At 50.4% G+C, this 26,772-nt stretch overlaps 1 protein-coding gene across 2 annotated transcripts in view; it reads right to left on the reverse strand.

Moving 5' to 3' along the window:
* KCTD15 (potassium channel tetramerization domain containing 15) overlaps window positions 1–26,772 on the reverse strand; it is a 50,465-nt gene that overhangs the window by 7,829 nt on the left and 15,864 nt on the right. For both annotated transcript variants that reach the window (XM_054640617.2, XM_077184978.1), the window contains exons 3-4: window positions 10,287–10,431; window positions 1,869–2,174 (exon numbers count right to left, since the gene is read on the reverse strand). In XM_054640617.2, coding sequence (XP_054496592.1) covers window positions 1,869–2,174; window positions 10,287–10,431 — 451 coding nt within the window. The remainder of the gene's footprint in view (window positions 1–1,868; window positions 2,175–10,286; window positions 10,432–26,772) is intronic.

Here is a 26,772-nt window from a genome sequence, read left to right on the forward strand (position 1 = left end):
CTTATACTGTAGACTCTTTGACAGAAATTTTTTCCACAACATGAACTTGCAAAGAGACCCTTTGATTCTGTCTGAATTTTGACTGAATTCAAAACACATTCAAATAATAACAGTAATTAGTGTTCAGCTTTTACTACACATGTAGCACATGTATCCCAGGAGTCACAGCCCTGGATAAAAGAGCTGAGTGCTCAACCATGTGGGCACCCAGAGCTCTGCCAGGCAGGGCTGAACTGTGACCCTTCATGGTTCCAGCTCCTCTCATTGCTGGTGGGATCTAAAGGCTCCCATGGACAGCCTGGCTGGGGCAGAAATGCTCCTGCCAGCCCCTGTGTGCCATGGCAGGGACACAGGGACACAAATGCTCCTCCCCAGCCCCTGTGTGCCATGGCAGGGACACAAATGCTCCTGCCAGCCCCTGTGTGCCATGGCAGGGACACAGGGACACAAATGCTCCTGCCAGCCCCTGTGTGCCATGGCAGGGACACAGGGACACAAATGCTCCTGCCAGCCCCTGTGTGCCATGGCAGGGACACAGGGACACAAATGCTCCTCCCCAGCCGAGCTGAGCTGCTCCCTCTCCTCCCAGCACAGCATTGGGGACCCCTCCCTGTCCCAGTGCCAAAGCCAGAGCTGCCTCTGAGCACCCCCAGCCCAATCCCTGCCCAGTGTGACTCTGCTCAGGACTGTGCAGAAGTGACCCCAGCCTGGTGAAGTTCACCCAAATGCAGCCCTGGGCAGTCTTGGCCAAAGCCCCCTGAGCCCAGGGGTCTGGGCTGGTTTCACAGGGGGCACAGGGGATGCTGCCCGTGCTGGGGGTCACTGGTACCTCCAGGCACCCTCACAGGTCTGGGACCCTCCTGAGGGTGTCCCTTGGCAGCCTGGCAGCCACAGGGAGCCTGAGCCTGACCCGGAGCTCCAGGGTCCTCCCTCCCCTGCCCAGCCTGGCCCCAGAGCAGCTGCTCCCCAGGGCTTTGCCCACAGGGGGTTTCTCAAGGCATTTCCCACAGCCCAGCTGCACAGGATGCACAGGGTGGGAATGTGGGAAATGCTCCCCTCTAGGCTGATTTCCCTGCCCATAACAGGAGCATTTGCTGTTTGGGTATTCCAAAGGAGCACACAGGGAAAGCAGGGGCCCTGCCTTGCCCAAGTTAAGGGCAGCTGTTCCTGCCCAGAGCTCTGGCTCAGCACTGCTGATCCCTGAGAAATGGCACTGCCTGCCCACAGGCTGCTGCCTCGACACAGAGCATGTATTTATTCCTGCTGCCATCCACCTATCTGTCCAGTTATCTTCTTTTGTTTCATATGTTTAATTTTAAACCTAATGTCAAAACTCTGGGTGTAAAATGAAATACATTTTTGTTTAAAATACTCTGGGCAATTTTTATAGAACATCCTTTTGAAAAAAAAAAAAGTGCAGAGATCAATTTTTTTAAGTCCATCCCGCAGGCACCATCATTTAATTATGAGTGAGACATAAATTATGCATTTACACATTGTTGCATTTTCTATAAAATGGTGTGGAGATTTTTTTTGTAGTTTTTGGAACTCTCCCTTTCTTCCTAGAGGCACTTTGGAGGAAAAAAAAAACTGCCAAAGGCTATACATTGATGAAAAAAATTAGCATTTATCAGTATAACACCATTATGAGGCCAGCATGGCACTAACATACACAAAATCTAAATGTATTTTTCTGCTTAGACTTAGGAAAACCTGAAAGACTGTGATCTCACCAGGCAGAAAAATGTTTCCTTGCAGTATAAGCACTGAAAGTAATTGGGCAGAAGCAAGTAATTTGCATGGAATTGCAGAAGACGCAGTGCAAAAGCAGCCCGGACCCGAGGAGGCAGAGGAGGGGCCGTTCATACCTGCACGGAGTTGAGCCGGCAGTATCCATTCAAGGGAAACCTGATAACGTGGGTGGGGTCCTGGTTCCAGCCCGCGTTCACCGAGTTGCACATGACATCCCCCGTCTCCGGGAAGATCTCTTCTATCAAAGCCTTCTCCCCACTCAATGCAATCCTCTCCCCCAGATCTGGAGTCACTCTTACAACCAAGCAGTCACAAGGCTGGAAATGTTTCCTTTGTTCTTTCTCTTGTTTCCATCGCTCAAGTTCCTTAATCATTGGCTGCAGCTGGTAATACTTTGCTTCTTCATATAAAAGATTAAAGTCCTGGGAAAAAAAAAAAAAAAGAGAGAGGGAGAGAGAGAAACTAGAAATGCTTATAGTTCTCTTTTAAAAATGAGTATTGTTCCTGTTTGACCTACTTAGGCTTATGTGTTGTCAGCAAGAGAGCAAAGGCAACAGGTACCCACGTACTCACACCTCCACAGACACCACCCCGTGCTGGTGTCCATTGCTTGGGCTCACTGAGAGGTTCCCATGGCACTGAATTCTCCTTTCATTTATTATCCCACGAGCTCAGTGCCAGAAGGCTTCACTCTTGGGTTAAGAAATGAAAATAGCTGCTTGCAATAAGCAAAGCTCCCTGATGTAAGAGGAGATGTTCCAAGCCCTGCTCTTCGCTCACAGCCCAGATCTGATCTCGCAGCAGAGCTCAGGCTGTGCTGGGTGATGGAGATGTCAGTTCAGCTTCACTTCTCACCTGCCTTTGCTGAGGCTGGAATTCAGCTCCAGCAGCTGAGCTGCTGCCTGCCATTGATGACTATTCATGTATTTCATGTGCACTTTGGAGCCTGGCAAATCCCAGGGAGGAGGTGACCACGCTGCTGGCTGGGAGCTCAGCTGTGTGCTCCACGGGCTGAACAGAAACTGTTCTTCCCTGCCATTTGTCCATCACTTCACTTGGGCTTTGGGCAATTCCAATTCCCAATCTGATCCAATTCCCAGTTCAGTGATTGTTTCATCAGATTCTGACAGATTTTCCCACCTCAGCTGAAATATGGAGCCAAAGGGTGTGAGCTCCCAGGCCCAGCCAGACCAGGGGGAGAGGGACAGGCCCTGGGGACACTTTGCTCCCCCAGCCTCCCAGGGGAAGAGGAGCAGCTCAGGAGGAGCTCAGCTCCTCCCTGCAGACACCTGGCTGTGCTTTCCCTGCTCTGCACCCCTTTACACCCTCAAATGCTGCCCCACTGCTGCTCCTGTGGGCTGTGCTGGAAATCAACACCTGGGACAAAAGCCAGTTCTACACCAGTGAAATGAAAAATAAAATGAAAAGAAAAATCAAGACTGAAATGGCTGGAATCATTTGGTCTGGAAAGAATGATATGACAGGAAGCAGTCAGGAAATGGGCACCAGAAGCACATGAGAAGTAACGGGTGTGCTGTGCCCCAGGACTGGGGAGGAGGGGAATCAAAGGCCAATGAAGATGCAGCACAAAAAGGTGCAACTCTACACACTGGTTTGGAATTAACCTGTAAAATCTCCTGCTGCAGGGTAGTACTGAACCAAAGCAGTTATCTCTGCTCAAATTTGGCACCTCAGACCCACTGGTAGTGGAGGTGCTCCCTCACCCCAGGGCTGCTGCAGCCCGGAGACACATGAATATTCACAGTGACAGGGCAAGGTGATCGACTCACAAAAGGGACATCCAATCCTTTACATGGCTTTGATGTCTGCTGAGGTGGGGACACTGTGCACACAGCCAAGGCAGAAAAAAGGACTGGAGGATGAGAGGAGCAGAGAGGAAGAGGGATAAGAGGGAGTGGGAAGAAATGAGGGCAACAAACACTCTCACGGGACAGCTTGAAGATGGAAAACACAGAAGATTAAAGAAGAAATCATGCAGAGAGCATGCTGCAAACAAGCCAGAGCCAGTGCTGGGAACAGGCCAGGCAAAGAGCTGTGGAGGCTGCCTGCACTACCTGGGCTCAGGTAAGACAGCCCCAAAGCCCTGTCCTCACATTCTCACCCTGCCAAAAGCAGCACTCTCTGCTGAGCCATCTCTGCTTTTCTCTGTCCACCAGTGATGCTCTCTCAGTACTGAGCAGGGATCAGTTTAAACCTACAGGGATTAGTGGCCTAAATTAAAAAAAAAAATCTGCAATCTCTGTGCAGGACACTGAATCAGCCCAGTGTTAGCACCTGACTGTGTTCAGCACAGAGGTGTGTGCAGTGCTGCCAAATGCTCCCTTGGCATCTGCTGGTGCCAGGGATTGCTCTTCCAAGCAGGGAAACATGCAATGCTAAGGGAAAATGTAATGGTGTAGAGTGAACAGGAGCACCCAGCACTGTCTGAAGGCAATGGAAAGTCATCTGCTGCTTTCAGTAGGTCCTGAAAAACCAGTTTCAGAGTGTCTGGGTTCATGGACACTATAAAATAAGGTATTATTTGTAAAATCAATCAAGTGAATATGTGCTAAGGAAACCCAACAGTAAAACCTGGAAGAGATGGTACAGTGGCAGAAAGAACAGCCCTTCATTGCTGAGAGCAGAGAGTGGCACAGGGCTCCTGAGGCTGCATGCAAAGCCCATCACAGTGCAGAGGCTCTGACTGCCTCCCCTGGCCTGGCAGAATCCTGAATCAAGGACTTCAATGGTCCTGCAGCCTCAGGCCAGAACAGCAATGCCATAAACCAAGCAAAACCCAGATCACAGCAGCCCTGCTCCTCCCACAGCCAGCTCAGCCCACCCCATCCCTGCAGCTTTGCAGGGACTCTTGCTGGCTGTCATTTGCCCTAAAATGAACAGCAGAAATTGTACATCCTGATACCATTTTGTGAGAAGAAAACCTGCCTTCAAATGCAACAGCTCTTCCACTGCTGCTTCCAGAATGAGAGAGCCACAGTTCAGGGGCTGTGTGGAAATCAGGGCTGGGCTGGAGCATCATGGGCTGAGTTTGGGTTGGTCTCTAAAGTCAGGCTCCCCTGCCTGTGCCTGCTCCTCACTCGGGTTCAGCACAGATATGGGAAGGGCTGTGCACCTGCAGAAGGCCCTGCAGCAGCCCCTGGGGACTGAGCTGTGCTGGTGCCAGGAGCTGATGCCAGGGCACCACTGCCAGGCAGGGCCAGAAAGGGGAATTGGTTGTGCTGTAGCTCAGTAACAAATGGAGGGATAAAAGAATCTTCTGCAGCAAGAGCAATTCAGTGACAGTGCTGGGAAGGGACACCAGGGACACCTTGTGTGACCCCCCTGCCCTGCTGCCCACAGCCACCAGCAGCAAACACTGCCCCTGCTCCTCTGATGGGACATTTGCCCTTCTGCAGGGAGGGACTGGGGCATTCTGAGGGAATCTGACAGTGTGTTTAGGGAGGGAGGGGGGTTTCACAGGGCCAGGAACACAGAGTGAGTGGCTCACAGCATGGGGGTCAGCTTCTCTAGATCCTGTGCTTGGACAGGGTCATGGGCTCTGCACGCCAAGCCCAAAATCTTTTCCCTCAGGTTTTGCACATTGTTCAGAATTCTGTCTGTGACCAGCCTGGGAGAGCCCAGCTGTCTGCACTGGATGCTTGGGATGCCCAGGCAATACTGGCACAGGTGCTGCCACGCTTGCACCGCAGGTATCAAACCCTATCCTGAAGATTTACCTAAGTTTAATATGAAATGTGAAGCAGAAGAAAGAAACCCACAAGAGCCCTCACCAGGGAGGTGCCACAGAGCTGCATGAAAACATTTCCCTGCTGTTGGTTTCAGTCACCAAAGACATGGCCCCATCGAGGAGGGGCAGGGAGCAGCCCCAAGGGCACAGGGGGTCACTGAAACCCAGCCCAGGGCACAGCCCTGGGTGCCACAGCAGCACAGGGACACCTCAGCCTCCCAGGGCAGGGCTGCTGGGAGCAGGCAGCACTCCACAGCACATTCTGTACAGTGCCCAGGATTCCTTGTCCTGCAAAGCATCTCCCATTCCTTACAGGCATCATTTCCCTGTGTTCCAGCTCCCTAACAGCAGCACCAGAGCCAAGCACTGTGGCAGACAGTGCAGCTGCTTCTGTTCAGCCCAGGAACACATTTTCCTCTGGAGGTGATTCCCACCAGCAGTGCAGTCACAAGCAGGGTGCTCTTTGACAGACTGAAAGGGGACATAGACAGCACAGCATTTAATTTTTCTGTAAAGTACCACAAAAAGCCTTTACAGCCACCATGGAGCTCCTGTGGCTGCTGCAGGAGCTGGTGGGAAGTTGTGCCAGGCCATGGAGGAAGGGAGCAGGCAGGCAGGGTGCACACAGCCTTTGTCCAGCCACAGCTCCTGGCCTGCACGTAGATCCCATGGGATCTGACAGACCTCTCAAAGATGCAAAAAGCCTTTTGCCTTTCACAAAACAATTTTCTGCTTTATGTTCAGTAGAAAAGTTTTTTCTGTGGTGGGTTTCAAGCGGGCTGGATTCTGGCAGTGACCTGGGACAGGGGTGGCATCCTCCTGGCTGTGCCCTCCAGGCCAGCAGTGCTGCTGCTCCATGCCAGGGCCAATGGCCCAGATGTGTCCCCAGCACAGGCTGAGCCCTTGTGTCCACAGACCTGCTGCTCTCTCAGTGCCAAACACACCCTTTGTTCTTGTACCTAATGCTGACTCCTGAGCAGGCTGAAATGGCTCTTTCTGTCCATTTTTCACTTGTTATTCTTTATTACATGAAACAACAAACTGTCATCCTAACTCAATGTTTCTCTTGTATTTTTAGTGCTGTGAAGATCTGACTCCTGGCTATGAGAGAAAGTTGCTCACTTCTCCACTGACAACTGCACTGTTTCCTGAGGTCAGTTTGAGAGACTTCAGATGCAAGCACACAAATTTGTAACTGTATTAATAAATTGGAGTGGTGGCCCTGTCATTCTGGTGCTACAGGTGATTTCTGTAATCCACATGAAACTCAGATGTCCTGTCCTGTGCCTTTGTGCTCCTCCCTCTTTGAGAGGGAGCTACAATACTCACATTGCCTGTGTGTGTTACAATATTCACATTGCCTGTTTCTGTGTGTTACAATATTCATATTACCTGTGTGTGTTACAATATTCACATTGCCTGTGTGTGTTACAATATTCATATTGCCTGTTTCTGTGTGTTACAACACTGACATTGCCTGTGCCTGTTACAATACTCACATTACAATACTCACATTGCCTGTGCCTGTTACAATATTCACATTGCCTGTCTGTGTTACAGTACTCACATTGCCTGTATGTGTTACAATATTCACATTGCCTGTGCCTGTTGCAATACTCACATTGTCTGTGTCTGTGTGTTACAATACTCACATTGCCTGTGTTACAATACTCCCATTGCCTGTGTGTGTCTGATGCTCTCTGAGCAGGGAGTGAGTCCCAAACAAGGCTCACAGCAGCTCCTGGCTCTGTGTGCTCTTGGCCATGGGCAGTGACGGGGGCAGGTCCTGGGGAGCCCCTGTGATGTCGGGGGGCTCAGGGAGGGCAGATTGGGCAGCAGGGGAGGAGCAGCTGCTGGGGCAGGGCTGAGCTGGCCCAGGCTCTGCCCCAGGCTCAGGGGGGCTCACAGTGCCCATGCTCAGGACACTGAAGCAGAGGAGGCAGAGGAGCTGGCACCATCCCCAGCCAGGCTCCGTCCCCAGCCTGGCTGCAGAGCAGAACAGCCACACTCTCACACTCAGCACACTTCATGTGGCTTAAAATCCCCCAAAGCCAGGAAAATCACAGCAACCATAGCAGTGCTACCTTCAGCAGGAAGACCTGGGAGACACTTTCAAGTTCTGTCTTAGTAGTAGTTGCAAGTGTAATTAATATTCACTGTAAACACACCATCAGACTTGATAATAAAGAATCACTAGCCTTGGAACACACACCCCACTTTCTCTGCATTTCAGTGTTAACTTTGTCTGAAAACAACACTGAAATAGCAAACACAATAATGCTGGTGTGGTACTAACATTCCAAACTTTCCAAAATAACCATCTGAGCAGCAATTCAAGTTGAAAAGCAACTTGGCTAAACCTTGAGGCTAATAAACTGCTTGATTAAATTAAGGGGTAAAAACTAATAAATATTCAAAACACTTGATAGTGCTTTGTTTGACATAAAGAACATTTAATGCAAGTCTCACTGGAAAAGCTGTCAGGTTTTATACCTTAAATAGAGTTTTGCATTTAGAAACACCAAGTGATTCCATTTGCTGCCTTTGATTATTGTCTTCTGTCACTTTAATCATGCTGGCAAAATTACACAATTTCTGTGAAGTTAAATCCGTTTACAGTGCAGTTTTAATACAGCTTTACAGAGCATTCTTCTATGCATTTTGATTTAGTCACTCCCCACCTAGCAATGCTTTGCTTTGTTCCTGAGCCCTCATTAGCCTGGGGTTTGCTCTAAGCTCTCCCCGGGAGGAGCTGAGGTGCAGCTCCCGTGTGCCCAGGCCTGGGGAGCAGGGGCTGGGCAGGCACAGCCCCCAGCCCTGCCAGGCTCCCTGCACACACAGACCTGGGCACCCTCTGCCCTGCAGGCTCCAGCCAATCCTGCTTCTCCTGGGACTGAGCCCCTCTGAATCCGGGTGCTGCTGGAGGCCATGATCAGCTCAAACCACCTCTCTCTTCTCTCCCACCCTCTCTTCACAGAATCACAGAATCACTGGGTTGGGAGAGACCTTCAAGATCATCAAGTCCAGCCCAGCCCCAACAGCTCAACTGAACCCTGGCCCCCAGTGCCACATCCAGGCTTTGTTCAACACACCCAGGCATGGGGACTCCCCCACCTCCCTGGGCAGCCATTCCAGAACTTTCTCACCCTGTCTGTAAAAAACTTTTTCCTTGTATCCAACCTGGATTTCCCTTGGTGCAGCTCGAGGCTGTGTGCTCTGGCTGTGTCAGTGCTGCTGGAGAAAGAGCCCAGCCCCAGCTGAGCACAGGCCCCTTTCAGGAGCTGTGCAGAGTGAGGAGGGCAGCCCTGAGTCTCCTTTGCTCCAGGCTGAGCACCCCCAGCTCCCTCAGGGCTTCCTCACAGGGTTTGTGTTCCCAGCCCCTCTCCAGCCTCGTTGCCTCCTCTGGAGGCACTCAAACATCCCAACATCCTTCCCAAACTGGGGGCCAGACTGGACACAGCACTCCAGGTGTGGCCTCTGCTCACACTGGACTGTCCAAAACACAGCTGCTCTCATGTGCCTCTCCCACCTCTCCATCCACCCCTTCCCTTCATCCATCTACAGCCCCAGGACTGCTCTGGTCTTTAGCTCCACCACTACACACAGGTTTGAGGCTTTCCCTCATTTCTCTGCAGTTTTCTCCCCCCCAGCCCATCCAGGAGCACCCAGTGCTCAGGGCAGCCCTTCTGGGCTGGAGCTCCAGCCAGGACTGGCAGGACCTGCCCCTGCAGGTTGTGATGTGTTGCAGATGTGATGCAGACCCTCCCTTGGTGGGTCAGACATGATTGTCCCCCTACCTCAGGAGGTGAGAATGGCTGAGCTGGCAGCACCAGGACCAGCTCTGCTCCAAAGCAGGACCAGCACCAGCACTCTGGACTCACTCAGCCATAGCTCACCAAGGGATCCTGTGCCCAGCCAGTACAACAAAGTGAAATGGCATTTCAGAGAAAAGCAGGAGTTTTCCTTCCCAGCAATGCTCTGCATCCTCTAACTGAACAGATCCCCATCTGCCATCCCAATTTACTCATCATTTCATCCTGGAATAAGTGCTTTTGTTGAATCTTGTCATCTACAGTTTGGACACTTTTGTCTTCTAATTTTCATACATCAGGGTGACAATGTTGGAAGTTTCCTAAGTGCAAAGCCAAACAAACCAGGCTAAAAGGAGAGTATTTAAACAATCAGGGCCTGCAGAGAAATGCAGCACCATGGCTTCACACAAAACATGTCCTGCTCCTTAAAAAGCCCTCAGTCAATTGCAGCTCCCAAGAATATTTTGACATTAACTGTGAGCTGATTACTTCCTGAAATCAAACCATCTGCAGTGGTTATGTCTAACACAAATCCTCATGGGCTTGTTTAAGGGTTTCTTTTTTTATACTCACAAGAAAAAGATTTACACAGTTCAAGTCCTCTACATATCAAATTTGAAACATTTCTTTCAGATCCTGAGCATTAAACCCTGCTAAGTGCAAGTTGCTGATGTTGGTTCTTAATTGTTGTTATACCCTGATAAATAAGCTAAAAATGTGAGAAAATACAATTAGTTTAGAAAAACTGATTTAGCTATAAGCTTCATCGTTTAACTTTTCTTGGTATCCATGACAACCACTGGTCCATTTATTAAATAATAGCATCCCTGGTGTAATACACAAGTACTAAAAATCCTAACAAATAAACAGCAACATTTAGTTAAGTGTGTTTAGGTCAAGCATACAAACCAACCTGCCCCAAAACAAATGACAGAACAGGAGGAAAAAAGATTGCAGACTCTGGCTTTCCTTACCTTAAAGTCATCTGGGAGCAGTAGCTTAGATGTCCTTAGGAAGCTTAATATATATCTGAAAATCTCCCCATCTCGATCAATGAAATAATGCTGCTTTAAACTGTCCAAGACAATGGGCTCTGTGCCATTAAACAGACGACTTATTCTGAAAAAAAAGAGAAGAGAAAAAGAAATGGGCAAAAGAGACAAAATCTCATCACACCCTTGGGGCTTCAGAACAACCAATTTAGGTGCATCAATTCAAGGTGCATAAGGTAATGCAGGGTGTTAATGTGGTGACAAACACGTGCAGGAGGGCAGGAGCCCTGGCTGGGGACACTGGGGGCACTGAGAGCCCCACGGCTGCCCTGGAACCAGGATCTGCTGCCCACCAGGCACAGCCATGGCCCCACCTGGAGAGCTCCTGGAATGCTCACCCCAGGGATGCTGGGAGAATGAGCCACAGCTGGAATGCTCACCCCACAGGGATCCTGGGGAGGTCACCCACAGCTGGAATGCTCATCCCAGGGATGCTGGGGAGGTCACCCACAGCTGGAATGCTCATCCCAGGGATCCTGGGAGAATCCCCCACAGCTGGAATGCTCACCCCAGAGGGATCCTGGGAGAATCACCCACAGCTGGAATGCTCACCCCAGAGGGATCCTGGGGAGGTCACCCCACAGCTGGAATGCTCACCCCAGAGGGATCCTGGGAGAGTCCCCCACAGCTGGAATGCTCACCCCACAGGGATGCTGGGAGAATCCCCCACAGCTGGAATGCTCACCCCACAGGGATGCTGGGGAGAATCAGCCACAGCTGGAATGCTCATCCCAGGGATGCTGGGAGAATCCCCCACAGCTGGAATGCTCACCCCAGGGATGCTGGAAGAATCACCCACAGCTGGAATGCTCACCCCAGGGATCCTGGGGAGAACAGGAGTCCCTGCCTGTGACATGTCCCTGTCCTCCATGTCCTGCTACCAAGTGGCTGCTCCAGGGATGGGTTCCTGGCCATGAGCTTGCCTCCAGCCTGGCTGGAATTTGATCAAACACCATCCAAGCCCTTCTGTGCTGGAGGAGAGGCTGCCCAGGCACTGGGATGGGCTGTATGGACCTGTGAGTGTCCATCCAATACAGAAAACCAGAAACCCATGCAGCCCCACAGCGTCACCAGCAGCAGTCCTGGGGGTGAGCCTGGCAGGGGGACAGCACTATGGCAAATCTTTTGTGAGGGAAAAAAATGGGAGCAAGACCTGTGAGACCAGGGGATCAGCTGATTATGGGACCAAAGGACCACGTCAGCCACAGCACTCCAGGTTTTTCCAGAGCTTGCTCCACGGAGAGCAAACCAGGCATCTGCTCCTCCAGCCTCTCCCCTTCAATGCCTGCCTCCTCTCACAAGGCTTTGTCTTCCCATGAGAAATAACCCAGCTGAATATATGTTCTTGAAAGGGAAAACGCAGGAGACAGACAGCAACGACCTATTAAGTAATTGAGTCCATCTCTCTGACAGTGCAGCATTGTTCCCAACTGCACAGTGGCTCATCTTTCAAAGTCCAGTCTTAAATAATCCTGCCATGAGGACTCCTCCATTTCCCAGAGAGCTCATCCCACAGCTGGCTGCATTTCACTATCAGCCAGCCCTTCCAGTCGCCCAGGAAATCCCCTGGGAGCTGAGAGCAGGGCAGGGCCCTCCCTTTCCCTGCAAAACAGCCCCATCAAACCCTGCTGCAGGCCATGCCCAGCACGGCTGCAGCCCAGCCTGGCTGCCTCCCAGCACCAGCACCACCCCAAGCTCCCAGGGGCTGGGGAGGGGCAGGTTTGCTGCCCCACGGCTGCTCCTGCTGTGCCCTGGGCCCTGGCCCACAGCTGCACCTTGCTCTGACCTTCTAACTTGCTGATAGGGTTGTACATTTATTAATGCACCATTTGTACCTAAATAAAATGTGGAAATGTTAAATAAATCTGGATTTGGTAAGTCTCCACTGAATTTTGCTAAAAAAGCTTTCTGCCCTCTTAATTAAGGAAGCTGCAGGTTTTGCTGCCTGCTCTCATGGCCATGCCAGCATACAGCTAGTCTGAATTACTTGGGAGAATAACCAAGTGCTCTCCTAAACCCCAATTATAACATTTACTGTTTTCTCCAACCCCCAGTGTTCCTACAGTATCAGAGAATCCCATCCAGTTCACCTGGCAACATTTCATTCATATAATCACGAGGTTCAGTAAGACTCCTGCAATTCACTGTGTTCTTTTTTGTTGTTATTTTAGGGCCATTTGCCCAAGACAGTTAAATATAGTGCTCTGTACAGCCCTACACTTTACTCCAGGAACCAGACAGTTAATTTATTTCCTTTGACAGTGTGCTGTGCTGGGATACACTGAAAGCAGAGGAAGCACTGATAGCTTAAGGTTGAGTACATACATTTACTGAGTAAATTTGTGTGGCTATTGGAAGTTTTGAGATCTTACATATGAACAAGCTGAGCTGTGGCTGAAGCCTCCTCCCCTTTGCTGCCCTTTCTCTGGAGTCTGCAGAAGCAAAGCTGCTCTGCACAGGCACAGGGGAAGGCTTGCCAACAACTACAGGGTGCACAGAAGACAGGGTACAACATTTTAATGGGCCACTCTTTAATGTAGTAAAGCATTTTTTTGGTAATGAAAACAAAACATGAATTTTGAGGCTTCACTTTGTGGAGTGCCCTGAGCTGTATTTCTTCACCAGCAAAATTACTGCTGGGGAAAGAAACTCACAGAGTGTTGAAAGACTTAACTGCCACCCCAAAAACAGAGTGATGAATAGTTTAAGGATTTATTTGACATTTTAGGGGGCTGCTACGTTCCAAGAACCAACACCAGTGCAGTGTGTTGTAATGCTGCATGTGGAAAGAGCTCCCTCTCCTCCCATCTCACCAGCTCAAACCATACCTGGAAAAGTCCTTTGGAAAATGCAATGCTGAGGGAGCACAAAATGAACTCCAATGGACAGTTCCTGACAGGATTCCTGTCCTTGTGTGAGGCTGTGGGAAGGAGCACAGTGACCAGGAGCAGCTCCATGCTCTGCACAGGGACACAGAGCTCCCTGTGGATGGGTCTGTGGTGGCCAGAACAAAATGCACTCAGGCTGTCAGAGCTGGCAGGTCAGCAAGAGCAGGGGGACAGGAAGGGTTTGCACTGTCCAGAGGTGTTGATGATCAATCAGAAATAAGGCACCAGCCTGGCTGGCAGCCTCAGGAAGCTGCTCCCTCCAGGGACCCGCTGTGTGCTGGGAGTTTAAAGTCATGAGGAGCTGCTGCACTCAGACTGGGCACTAGGCACCCTGAAAATGTTGTTTTTATGGGTGGTCATGGCAACCAGCACTGTACTGGTGGAGCAGGAGGCACTTTCAGGAGGCCCTTGTGTGTGGCACACAGGAATGGTGCTGGCTGTGCTGCCTGTGAGGAGGCAGGAGGCCAGGGAAAGGGAGACGGGGCAAGAGGAGCTGCACTGGGATCTGCAGCAAGGGCGAGTCTGAACAATGAACACTCCTTCAGCACCCCCACCTTTAGCAAGAGATGCTTCACTTTCTAATTTAGAAGCACTTGTATAATCTGTGTCCAACATGAAATTTCCATCCAGGGAGCAGACTGAGGCAGGACCAGCTACAGCAGATGCCAGCCTAAGGATGCCAAGTGTCTCCTTCCATGGCCTCCCCTGCCCTGGCCGTGCTCACACCCTCTGCCCAGAGCTCAGACCCTCCCAGTCCCCTCTTCTTCCTCCTGGCTTGCTCCTGCCCTCCCAGCAAGGTGCTTTTCCCAGCTCCTGCTCCCTGCTCTGCAGTGCTGCCCACCCCAGCCCCCTGGCCACTGCTGCCACAGAGCCACCACCATGGGGCTGCTGCCCAGCTGCCACCTCCACCCTGCCTGGGTGCACTTCTCTGCCTCTCCCAGGAGCCAGGACAGAACCTGTTGATCCCATCCCTACTGTTTCTTTGTGCTTTTGTTGTTTCTGCTAAAGGCTTTCACATTTTCAATAATGTTTCGCCAAAACGCCGAGGGGCGAGTTTCTAGCTTTGCACCAATTTTACCATGATATTAAGATCTTCTTTTATTAGATTAAAAACAAACAACAAAGACAGCCAACCCACAAGGACAAGAGTGCCAGTAAATTCTTTTCTTTAGTTTCTTGGGCAAGGAAAGAGGCCCTGTGCTGCCTGCAGGTAGCTGCAGAAGGCTCCTGCCCCCCCCTGCATCCTGGGGACCGATTTTCCAGCCTGTGCAGGCAGGAGCACAGAGGGCCCTGCAGGGCACTGAGTGCAGCCCCCAGAGCAGAGCTCAGGACACACCAGCTCCTTCAGCAACTCCCCCAGCTCCATTTCAGAAGCAGACAGGGCTTTTTGGCACCCCCAGCTCCCTCCAGAGCACCTCTGGTCATCCCAAAGACCATCACCGAGCACACCTGTGGGTCTGCACATCACACACAGCTGCTGGGGACTGTCATGGCACTTTGGGACAGAAAAGCTTTTGGGGTGGGGCAGTTTGCTCTCTGGTTTGGGCTAGTTTAGCTGTTTTCTTGACAGCTTTATTTTGAGCAGAAAATACAAGTTCTTTCCTAATAAATCTGGTTCCAGAGGTCTTAAGAAGAGCACCCATTATTGTGGGACCTGTGAGACAATCAGCAAGTGGGGCTGTGGCACCATGAGGCCCTAAGGCCCCCAGGTCCCTCTGCTGTGGGGGCCACTGTGTCCTGTGGTCCCTGTGCACTGCTCTGGCCAGCACAGTGACACTGCCTAAGCAGAACTCTCTATCACAATATTGCACTAAAAGTATTAATTTAAGTAATTACATGATTAATATTTAACTGTTCAGTGATATTCTTGTCATTCATAATTTAGTTGTTTACATTTATTAAAAATTGATTTTGTAGACACTTTTTCTGCCCAATGTCAAATCAGCAGGGAACACACATTTCAGCAAACTGTCATTAAAATGTGTCTCTTTCCTCATTTTGTGGGAGGACAGGGGAAGAAGAGAGAAATGCCTGTCTGTGGGTCCTGCAAAGGTGGTGGGTCTGTCCTGCACCCAGTGTCCTCCCTGCTGGACCTGCCCTGTGTGTGCCCTCCTGCCCCCAGAGCAAACACAGCGAGCTCTGCAGAGCTCCCTGTGCTGTATGGGGGCTCTCAGCTCTGCTTGGCTTTTGGGCTGTGGGAAATGCCACAGAGAGGGAGAACAGGGCTGTTCAGAGGTGGGACACTGAGCCTGGCCTGAACCTGCCCTGCAGGACACAGCAGCAAAGCATCCCTGGTGCTGAGCAGAGTCCAGTCATTGCTGCTGAGCACAAACAGTGCTGCTCATCTCTCAAATATTTGCTCAAGGTGGGTAGGATGGACACTGTTATCTGCTTGGAAGAGAAAAAATGCCATGAATTGGAGCAAAGGTGCTTGACAGACCTCACTGTGTCTGGCACTGCTGCTCACAGAGCTGTGACTGTCAGAGCCTGCTCCTGTCACACACTGCTGGGACAGTGTCAGCACCCAGGACACCCCTCTGGCTGTCCTGAGCAGCCCAGACCCTGCCAGGGGGCTCAGAGACCCTGGCACAGAGCCCAAGATGCCCCTGTGGGTTTGATTATGAGCCACAGAGCAAGTTACCAACTTTGGATGAAGATCTGCAAGCCACGACAAATTAAGTAGAATGACAGTGAATTTATAATGGGGTGAAAAGTCAATTTTGGGTTTTTAGAATGGGGGTTCAGGGGGCAAGATGGAGGGAACTGGGTGTGTCCAGCCTTTCTCCTTCTTCTTCTTGGCCTCCATCTTCTGCTGTGCTGGTGGCACTCACAGATTGGTTTAGAGTAGAAGCTCAGTGTCTAACACAGGTGATGGGTATTGGGAAGGAATTGTAACCATTGTACAGGTAGTTTTTAGTATAAAGACATAACCCTGCCCTGGGGGCAGGCAGAGTGCCTGGAACTGTCCTGCTGGATGGACCTGGCAGGGCAGGAGAAAGAATTTTATAGATAAGGAACAATGAACAACCTTGAGATTGAGAAAAGAAGAGCCCTGACTGCTTCTTCAAGCACCTGGGCTGGGAAAAGAGACTTTGAACAATCTCGGGGCCGCAGTGAGCAGCCAGAGACCTGACAGGAGAGCACTGTGAAAGCCTCTCAAGGGCTGTGCCAGCTCTCTGCTGCCTCTGCACAGCCCAGCTGAGGCAGCCCAGGCTGAGTGGGCAGTGGGCAGTGCTGTCAGACCTTCCCAGCAGCGTTTTTCCTATTTCCATTATTTCTATGGAACTGTTTGGATTTGTGCACAAGTTCCCAGCAAAGCAAAGCAGAATGGGGAAAGCACCTGCAGGGAGGAGCCTTAAACCACCCAGGCTGTCTGAAAAGCAGGCCAGGCTGGCTGGAGGAGGACAGGGATAACCCAGCAGATGGGTGTCTTCTGCCCTCTGGCCTGGCATGAGTTAAGAGAGGGGTGGGAGGCACTGCCAGGCACAAGCTCCCTCACGCCCTGCGCAGTGAGGAACGTGGCTGGAGGTTACAGCTGCCTGCAGGAGGTTCTCTGATCTGCCTCAGTTTAAAGCTTCAGCTACAATTGGTGTGCCAGCTGTAGCACACCTTCCCTCCCTGCTCCCTGGGCAGTGATTTTGAGCCCTTCTGCAGCTGAGGGAAGCAGCAGTGAGGAGAGGCAGGGGCTGCAGCACGGTCAGTGCCCACCCAGCCTGGCTGCCCTGTGCTGCAGGAGCCCTGGGAGGATTCACCCTGCAGTTTGCACTTCAATCCAGGACATCTTCACCCCTGGGACTGCTGCAGGGGGTGTAGTCTTGCTGTAGGCTGCTTGGCTTGCAGGTGTTTTGGTTTTAAGTCTTTTGTTTGGACAGTGATGAGGAGAAACTGTGTGTGTGAGAGCCTGAGTGTTAAACTTTGGGCATGAGCTGCTGCTCTGCAAATGTGACATCCAGGGAGCCACGTGGGCCTGAGGGCACAGAGAGGCGCCCCAAAGGAGCTTCTGGCAGCTTCCAGCCCCAGTCAGTGCAGGCACCAAGCCTGGGTGTCAGTCCCCCAGCACTCCATGGTCAACCCACCCTGGCCCCAGCTGCTCGTCCTCCTCCTCACACCCCTCATGGGGGGGAAGCACCCACCCTTCAGCAGGGCAGGCCCAGTGCCAGTTCCCACAGCTTCACTCAGCCCCAGAGTGCCACTCCTGAGGGCACTGTGAGCTGCCACAGATGTCCAAACCAAAACTGACCTGTGAGCACAACACAGGGACACTAAAGGCTCAATTTTTAACCAGAGCATGAAGCAGTATGACCCAGCCTCAGCAGAAGGGGAGGAGTGGATTGGGTTGGCATGGCCCAGCTTTGGTAGCACAGGGGCTCCAGGGGTGGCTTCTCTGAGGAGCTTCCAGAAGCTTCCTCAGTGTCTGGCAGAGCCAACCCCTGGCAGCTCCAAAGGCTGATGGAGCTCTGGCCAAGGCTGGGCCAATTAGCAATGGTGGAAACACCTCTGTGATTACAGATTGAAAAAGATAAAAAAGTTACTGCACAGCTGTAATTGTGGCCAGAGAAGAGCAGGGTGAGAACATGAGAGAGAAACAACCTGGAGACACCAGGGGCAGTGGGGAAGGAGGGACAGGAGGGCTCTGGGGACAGAGCTGGGGCTCCTCTGCAGACCCTGGTGAGAACATGGTGAGACAGCTGTGCCCTGCTGCCCTGGGGATCCATGGGGATGCAGAGATCCACCCCCAGGGAATGGGGATCCATGGGGATGCAGAGATCCACCCCCAGGGAATGGGGATCCATGGGGGATGCAGAGATCCACCCCCAGGGAATGGGGATCCATGGGGATGCAGAGATCCACCCACAGCCATGGGGATCCATGGGGATGCACAGATCCACCCCCAGGGAATGGGGATCCATGGGAAGATCCACCCCCAGGGAATGGGGATCCATGGGGATGCAGAGATCCACCCCCAGGGAATGGGGATCCATGGGGATGCAGAGATCCACCCCCAGGGAATGGGGATCCATGGGGATGCAGAGATCCACCCACAGCCCTGGGGATCCATGGGGATGCAGAGATCCACCCCCAGGGAATGGGGATCCATGGGGAGCAGAGATCCACCCCCAGGGAATGGGGATCCATGGGGATGCAGAGATCCACCCACAGGGAATGGGGATCCATGGGGATGCAGAGATCCACCCACAGCCATGGGGATCCATGGGGATGCAGAGATCCACCCACAGCCCTGGGGGGGTGTCCACACCAGAGCAGGGCAGCCCTGGGTGAGGCTGGGACCCAGTGGCAGACCCAGGGGACAGAGGGGCCCTGTTCCAGGCTGGAGCAGCCTGTCCTTGGACACTGCAGCCCTGGACAGACAGACAGACCCATCGCAGAAGGTTTGGGAGGGCTGTGCCCCTGGGAGGGACTCAGCCTGCAGCAGGGCACTGGGAGCTGCTGCTCCTGCAGAACTCCCCTGTGGGAGGGACCCCAGGGATCCCTGGGCAGCAGGGGAAGCTCTGGGGGATGGACTGACCAAAAGCCCCATTTCCTGTCTCCCTGTGCCATGGGGGGAAGGGTTTACTTTACTTCTCATTATCCTTCTCTGAGTTTGTCAGAAATGAATCCAATTAATGCCTCTAATTCCAGCCTGTTTTGCCTTTGATGGTATTTCCTGAGTGATCTCTCCTGATCTTTACCTCATGAACCTTCACTGTATTTTCTGTGCCTGTCCAGCTGTGGACAGGTGGGGGAGCAGCTTTGGGGATGCCTGGAGTCCAGGCAGGGTCAGCTCACTACAAGGAGGGAACTCTGAAGGTAACATGTTTATCCATCTCCAATTCCTGAAACCTCCTGCTCCTGCCTCCCAGTGCTGATCCTGGAATGCCACAGGAGTTTTTGAGCCATATGCTCACTTTGCCATGCTTCTGCAGGATATTACACTCATTAACCACTGAGCACCTGAAGGAACTGCAGGATCTATTACCTACATTTAATACTTCATATTTTGCTGTTCAGGCTATGATATCTATTTTTGTTACAGATCAGAGCTAGTCTATATAGTATCAACATGTATTTTTAAAAGTCAATAACCCATAAAGAACATTATAATCTGCCATGCAGAATCATTCTTAGGAAGCTCTGGGAGGATTTTCTTTCTTCTTCTATGCCACCACTAAAAAAGCAAAATTAGGTATAGAATGGATTTTGTAGTTAAAACAAAGCCATGGACAATTCTGTTTTCTGTTCACTGTTGCTATCAATTAAAGTCCACTGGAGCAACAGGTAATAAAATCCACTGAAGTGGAAATTACCTATTATTTTAGAAATACCACAAAGAATTCATGGTAAGGGTGAGAGAGAGATGCTTGTTGTTTACAGCCTATCTGCACATTTAAGACACTTTAGCAGATGACTTTGATATATAACTTCCTGGAAATGTGTGTGCATTCATAATCTGATGCACCACACTTATCCCTTAACTTGTAGAAACAGTATCAATGACATAAATCAGCAGGTGAGACAAGGAAGTGGAAACATTATCCCAGGCAGAGAAGTTTGTGTCTTTTCCTGAATGAACAAATTCTCTTGGGAGTCAGGAGCCACTCTGGGCCTGTATCCCTTCAGCCACATCCCAACAGGACGAGGAGGGGCTCAGACCATTGCCACGAGCAGACCAAATACCAGGGAACTGAGATTGCCATAAACTCTTCATTCTCCCCAGGTTTCCAGGGGAATTAACCCTGAGCCCTTGGCCTCCTGGTGGGATCAGGCCCCCAGCCTGGCCTCTCCTCCCCAGTTTCTCTCACGTCCTGTGGGTGCCCAGCAGGAGCAGAGTGGGGCAGGACACAGCCCTTCCTCAGGCTGATGACTCCAGCTTGCCTTATTCAAGAGTTTGTCTATTTTAGTGTGTTAACAGCTATGAAAATACTTCACTAAACAAACGTTTCTAGTACATGAATTGCTGTATCACAAATCCTTTAATTTAATTTGGCACATGCCTACATCCTCAGGTAAAGGAAGCAGATACACACACAGGACAGAGACTTTTTCCTACACACACATCAGCATCCCACCACACCTATTTAACTCAGCAGTGATGGAAATATTTGCTGTGCTCAGCAAGGGAAAAAACCTAACTTTCAGATACAGGAACAATTGGCATTTCTTCATTACAAGTTCCCTACCTGCCACTGACATGGCTCGTTCACCTTTGGCACCAGGGACAGGGACAAAGAGGCTCCCATGATTTATGGTGCTAAAGCCTCCATTTCCCAGGGTTTGTCTGTTTGAGCTGCTCTGGGGTGCCCCTGGCCAGAGCAGGGCTCTGAGCACATCAGTGTGAGCAGCCAGGGCCTCCCAGCCCCACAGAGCTGCTGTCACTGCAGGGCAGGGCAGCTCTGCCACCCTGCCCCTAACAGGCACCAGCTCTCTGGGGACAGTGACAGCAGCCTGGCTGGCTGGCATGTTTTCAATGAAATACCAAATAATGTGAGCCTTCGAAACACAGGATGTGTTCAGGGTAGGAGCTGAGTATTCTTTCAATGAAATACTCTGAGATCCAGCAACTACACTGCAGGTAATATCCATCTGCCTGGGAATTCCTCTCTTTATTTTAAATTGTGGACTTACACTTGAAGTTAAAGAAGAATGTAAGCTGGATTTCTGGTGCTACTGATTTTTTCCAGTATAACATTCTGTTATATGCTATATATAGGTTATTTTTTCTCTCCTTGTGCCTTTTACTGCATTCTAATTAAACTTTTGCCTAAATAGTTGGGGAAGATTAAAAACATAAATATAAATTTATATTGTATCCTCTATTATGCCATTGCTCCTGCAGCTCTGATTTGAGGCCTGTGGGGATTCTGGGCCTCTCACGTTTTCTCAACACATAATTTACACTAAATATTGGTCAGGAAAATAAACTCAGAACAAAAATTCTTTCATTTAAACCAAAATTCAAAACTGGCATCTTAGTTTTGCAAAGGTCCCAATCCTGCAAGAACTGCATTGCAGCTCAGACTCTGTGGGAGTTGCAGGCACTCAAGAAAATGAAGTTGTTAATACATGAGAAGATACAAATTTCAAATAAAACATTCCTGCCTGTACAAGTCTTTTCTTGCTATTCCTTTAACCATCCCTTTCCCCTAATCATGAAGCCCTGGTGAGGGCAGGGCTCACCAAACACCAGCTCTCTCTTGCTGCTCTCCTTCTTTCTGTAACTTCCAGCAGAGGATAATTCAGTATTTCACTGAGATTTTCAAGCTGACTAAATCTGGACATTGCTGCCATGACCAACAGCCCAGTAGAGCTGGGCATGCTGGGAGGTTGAGGACATGCAGACACTGGTTTTATTATAATATAAATGGGCTAAATCCTGCTTGTTAAAGTCAAGAGTGAAATTCCCACTGAGAACCAGTGAAGGCAGGGAAAATTTCAAATGGAGCTCATTTCCCTTTCAGGGTGTGAGTCTGGCCCTCCACATCTTTTGCATGTGTGGGTGCTGTGAAACCAGGACCTTCCAGCAGGAGAAAGAGGGGTGCCACTGACTCAAGGGCTTCACAGCCTTTTACAGAGCACAAATGGTGACACCCAAAAGGTGACACAGTGACTCTGTACACACTGCTCACACAGTGCCCAGCCTGCTGCAGTCACAGACCTTCACTCCTGGTCCCAGACAAAAACCTGAGCATGTTTTCCTCTGATTATCTCCTTTATTTCCAGACTCACAGGAGACAGTTCCCAGACCCAGGACCCTGCATCACCTGGGCAGAGCAGGGACAGCCCATGGCCCTGGTGCCCACACTGGCCTGTGCTGCTGGGACATCCCAGGGCTGTGAACAGGAATGATTCCAGCCTCTCTGGGCACTGATAAATCATCTTTCTGCTGACAAGCACCTGCCCCTGTGCTTGGACATTTCCCTGTTCCACTAAACTGGTGCAGCTCTCCTGCTGTTGAGAATAATTTGGAAAGAACCCAGCCTGACATTCTTGCTCCATTTGCTTTTCCTGCAGCCCATCCTTGGGAGCTCCCCTGAGCTGAGGACAGAAAGAGTCACAGATTTTGCCCAGTGCCAGGGTGTGAAGCTGCTGCAGTGGAGTGCTGCCCACTCCAGCACAGCTGACAGCAGCCCCTGCTCTGGAGCAGGCACTGCAGGGCTCTCAGGACACTGCTCCTGCTTCTCTCCAGGCATCTGAGTGATTGGGAAGTTGCATCCAGCTCCCTCTACCCATATTTTGTTATCACACTTCAAATGATGAATGAATAATGTTTATTCTCTTGTTTATTCTAACTTTTGATCAAGCTGTAACCAATGTATTTTTCCTAGAGTTCATTTAAAGAAACTGAAGACATCAAGAACAATTTGTTAAAAAGCTGTTTTGAAGGGAAAACAATCCCCAAGGCCCACAGAGCCACACCAAGCAGGAGGATTTTTTGTGTAAGTTTTTGCTGCTGAGCCTGAGCCATTGGCAGATGAGCAGAAACACAGAGGAATTTCCAGCAGGTTTTTCACTCCTGCAGCTGGAGAGCAGGGACAGACAGGAGGCAACACCAGCACCACCATGTCTGCTGGGAGGAGCCCACACCACAGCCACATTCCCAAAAAAAGGAGCCCCTGCCTAGGGGCTACAGGAACCCACACCCAGGAGGAGACAGCCATACACCTCCCCTGCAAAACTGAGCTCATCAAAAACTTTAAAATAATAAGTAACTGTTCACTGTTGAGTTCTGATGAGTTACTGAAAGCTGAACCTGAGTTTCTTATGTGACTGTGAGAGATTCGTTTTTAAATACAACGCTCTGGTCATGGGTTTGATTCTGCTTCCAGTGAAGTCAAGGCCAAACCATCCTCTGATATAACTGGAAGCAGAAGCAGGCCCCCACTTTAACCCTCATGCCTGCAAACAGAATACAACTGGATGTGAAACAAAGAAGAAATATGTTTGAAACTGGTATTAACTCCAAGCCTTATTATCCCCCTTCCACAAGACTAAAAAGCAGTCATTGAATTTTTTTCCTCATTCAGCACCAATCTTATGTACTACTGGCCAAAATTCAGCCCTCATTCCCTCCAAGACAGCCCTGGCACAAGCAGAGGACCCAGTTTCTCCACCCTCATGTGCTGGTTCCCATGGAGCTCCCCTATCCCAACCTGCCCTTGGTGGGTTTGGCAGGGGCAGAGCTCAGTCTGCATTCCCCAAGTGCCAAAGCTGCAGCCCTTGGTGTGAATTGCACCGGTACAAATCCTTGGCCTAACACAGTATGACACCAAAGAGGTTAAAGAGAGTCCCTGGTTTTCATTGTCCACTTTCTCAAGAGAGATTTGCTGCTGCCAAAGTGGTTCCAGATCTAAATGGATTACCTGCAGCACCAGCAGCAGCTGCACTCCATCAGGAGGGAGCAGAGGCAGGAGCCTGCCCTGTGCCCTTCCCTCATGGTGCAAAGCTCAGCTTCCACCAGAGCTCACCAGCTGATCCCTTCTGGGTCTGACCATGAGGAATGGTGCAAAGGAAGGTGCAAAATTCCACCAGAAGTTACTGCACAGTAACCCCCCAGCACCACGTGCAGGACTCTCCCAGGTTTTGCTTTATGTGACCATCAGCAGGTCAAAAGCAGCAATTTTGGCCTTTGAGCACAATTTAACACAGCACAGGTGAACAGCACACTCCTCTGCTCTGCCTCTGCCCAGCTCTGTCCTGCTGCATCAGGGAGGAACACAACCAAGCACAACTGTGAAGCTCAGAGCTGTCCTGCCTGCCTGAGTTTCCAGTGAGAGCAAGTCAGGTAAAAACAAACAGCTGTAAAGTTTTTAGAGATGTCCTTTCATTTCTAAGCATCAAAAGAATGAAGTACATGCTGATCACAGCAGCTGAGATGAAGGAGTAGGGAGTTTGGTGGACAGAGCATGGAGAAGTGAGTTTATAACTCTGGAGTTTAATTCCAGCTCTGCAGCTTCTCCCAGCTGTAAATTCAGATTAGGAAAGGCACCAGCCTGGTGTAATTCTGTATCAGGGCAGTGACAGCAGCCATGAGAGTGACTGACAATGCCTGTCCCTGCCACCAGACCATGCATTCAATGTCAGGACAGCACAAGGGAACAAGCTGAGGTACTGCAAGGCCTAGCTGCAGTGCTCATCAATTTATTACATCTCACATTACAAAACTTAGCAGAGTTCATGGGGGTGACAGCAGCACAGCCCTGCACCAGCTCCTGCCTGCATCCTCCACACCAGCTTGTTGCTCTGTGCTCCAGAGATCCAGCTTCCCTTCTGCTCTCACATCTGAATCTGTGTTTGCATGCCTGCATATTTCTTCTATTTAAAAATGCACTTTGTTCTTCAGGATTTCATTAACCCCTGAATAGATTATTTTGGATTTCAGTTACACAGACACAAATTTCATGGATCTCCTTCAAAACCAGCAGAGTCACATCTTTAGGAAGGCCAGGAGGGGTTTGTGCATGCACCTGGAAGAGCAGGACACCTTGTGCTCACCTGGCTGTTGGTTTTACACCTCAGAGCACTGTGGGCACCCAGCAGCAGCTCCTGAGAGCAGTGCCCAGGTTCTGGAACTCCTCACCACACAGCACCAGCTCCAGCCCTGGTGGAACCCCACAGAGGGCAAGGATTATTTTGGCCAGATCCATTATTAGGCTTATTTTCTAGAACAATAGGGCTTGTTTTCATTTAAGCTTACAGTAAAACTCTCATTGACTTCACTGCAAGAGAGACATGACCCAACACACCAATATCCAAACCACCTCCATTTATTTTAGTGGAAGGAGGCAAGGAAGTAAAAAAGGTCCAATGTATTTTTAAATCTTTAGATTTCACAAATGATCACAAGCATGTAGGTCACAATATGCACACAGAAAGACACCTACGACAACCACCAGTGGGATCATTAAAATAATTAAGTTAGGCCTAGAGACAAATTCATTTCATAACATGTTCCTTACAAAACAGATACCCCCTTGCTCCATAATCTAGGGAGTCTGTTTTATAAACTTCCTAAGTAGTTCATGAAATATCCCCCTAAGCAGACTAGGTCTGCTTGCCATTGCAGGGTCTCCATAAATCAAAAGTTTATGAATCAAAAGACAAACAGCAGTGCTGTGTGCTCAGAAGCAGCTGGGAAGGGGTAAAGCCCCAGCAGCTCCAGTGGTGCTGTGGTGAGCTCTGACCTGGGGACATGATTTTGCTGAACCTGCCTCTTCACACAGCTCCTCTGCCTGCCATGGGGGAGCTGCCTGCACAGCACACCAAGCAGCAATCAATAAAGGAGATCCCCCTTTGTCTTAAATGTAAAGATGCTGCATTTCACAGTACAGCATCTTTACAGTACTTAACACCACACTGTTGAGCAGGAAAGAGCCTCCACTTGCAGCAACTAAAAGGAAGAGATAGTTGCTTTCCAGTCCAGCATCCTGTGGAAGTGGTCTCTCAAAATGCACTGCTGTGCTAGTGCTTTCCCTCCTACCATCCTGAAACTGACTGCTGGAAAATACTTAAATTAGGCTGCTGGTACCAAAGTGCCCTGGCAAGTAAGTGGTGAGCAGAAGTAACAACAAAAGAAATGACAAACCAAACTTGACCAACAAGAAAGTAAGATAAATACAGAGTGCTAAATGAAAAAGAAAAAAGTTGAAATTTTGGTATCCTTGTCTGCTGGTTTCTCTTTGATTTTTTAGTAAACCAGACTAGCTTTCAACCCGTTGTAAGCAGGAAGGGTGGGAATTACTGATGTAGTAAGTGTAACTCTGCTACAGCCATGTTATCATTGCAGAACTGTGAGAGTCTGTCCGAATTTTCCCTCATCTGCCTCACAATCATCATTTGGGGACCACTGAAGAGAAGACCCCCCCTGTCTTCTCTGTAGGAGGAAGTTACACAGGCCACAGGCCCAAGAGCTGAGAGCATTGCTAAGCTACTGTTTTCACAGGTGTTGTTTGCTGTGTGCCACACTGAGCCCAAAGAAGGGGCACCGTGCCCTGTGTGCAACAACAGCCCTGGGAGCTGTCCCACCTCTCAGCCTGGCTGGGCTTCTCCTGAGTTCTGGGTGTCCCCACAGCAGACCCTCACCTGTTTTACAACCACTGTGACAGACAGACTGAGATGTGAGGAGCCTCTCCATCAAGGACTGAGACATGGAACCCCCATGTGAAAAGGCCCCTCTGCTCCTCCCAAGGACTGAGACATGAAACCCCCATGTGAAAAGGCCCCTCTGCTCCTCCCAAGGACTGAGACATGGAACCCCCATGTGAAAAGGCCCCTCTGCTCCTCCCAAGGACTGAGACATGGAACCCCCATGTGAAAAGGCCCCTCTGCTCCTCCATCAAGGACTGAGATATGGAACCCCTGTGTGAAAAGGCCCCTCTGCTTCTCCCAAGGACTGAGACATGGAACCCCCATGTGCAAAGGCCCCTCTGCTCCTCCCAAGGATGGGGACTGAAACCCCCATGTGAGAAGGCCCCTCTGCTCCTTCCAAGGACTGAGACATGAAAAGGCCCCTCTGCTCCTTCCAA

Source organism: Agelaius phoeniceus, chromosome 12 (genome assembly GCF_051311805.1).
Source record: "Agelaius phoeniceus isolate bAgePho1 chromosome 12, bAgePho1.hap1, whole genome shotgun sequence".
NCBI classification, from domain to species: domain Eukaryota; kingdom Metazoa; phylum Chordata; class Aves; order Passeriformes; family Icteridae; genus Agelaius; species Agelaius phoeniceus.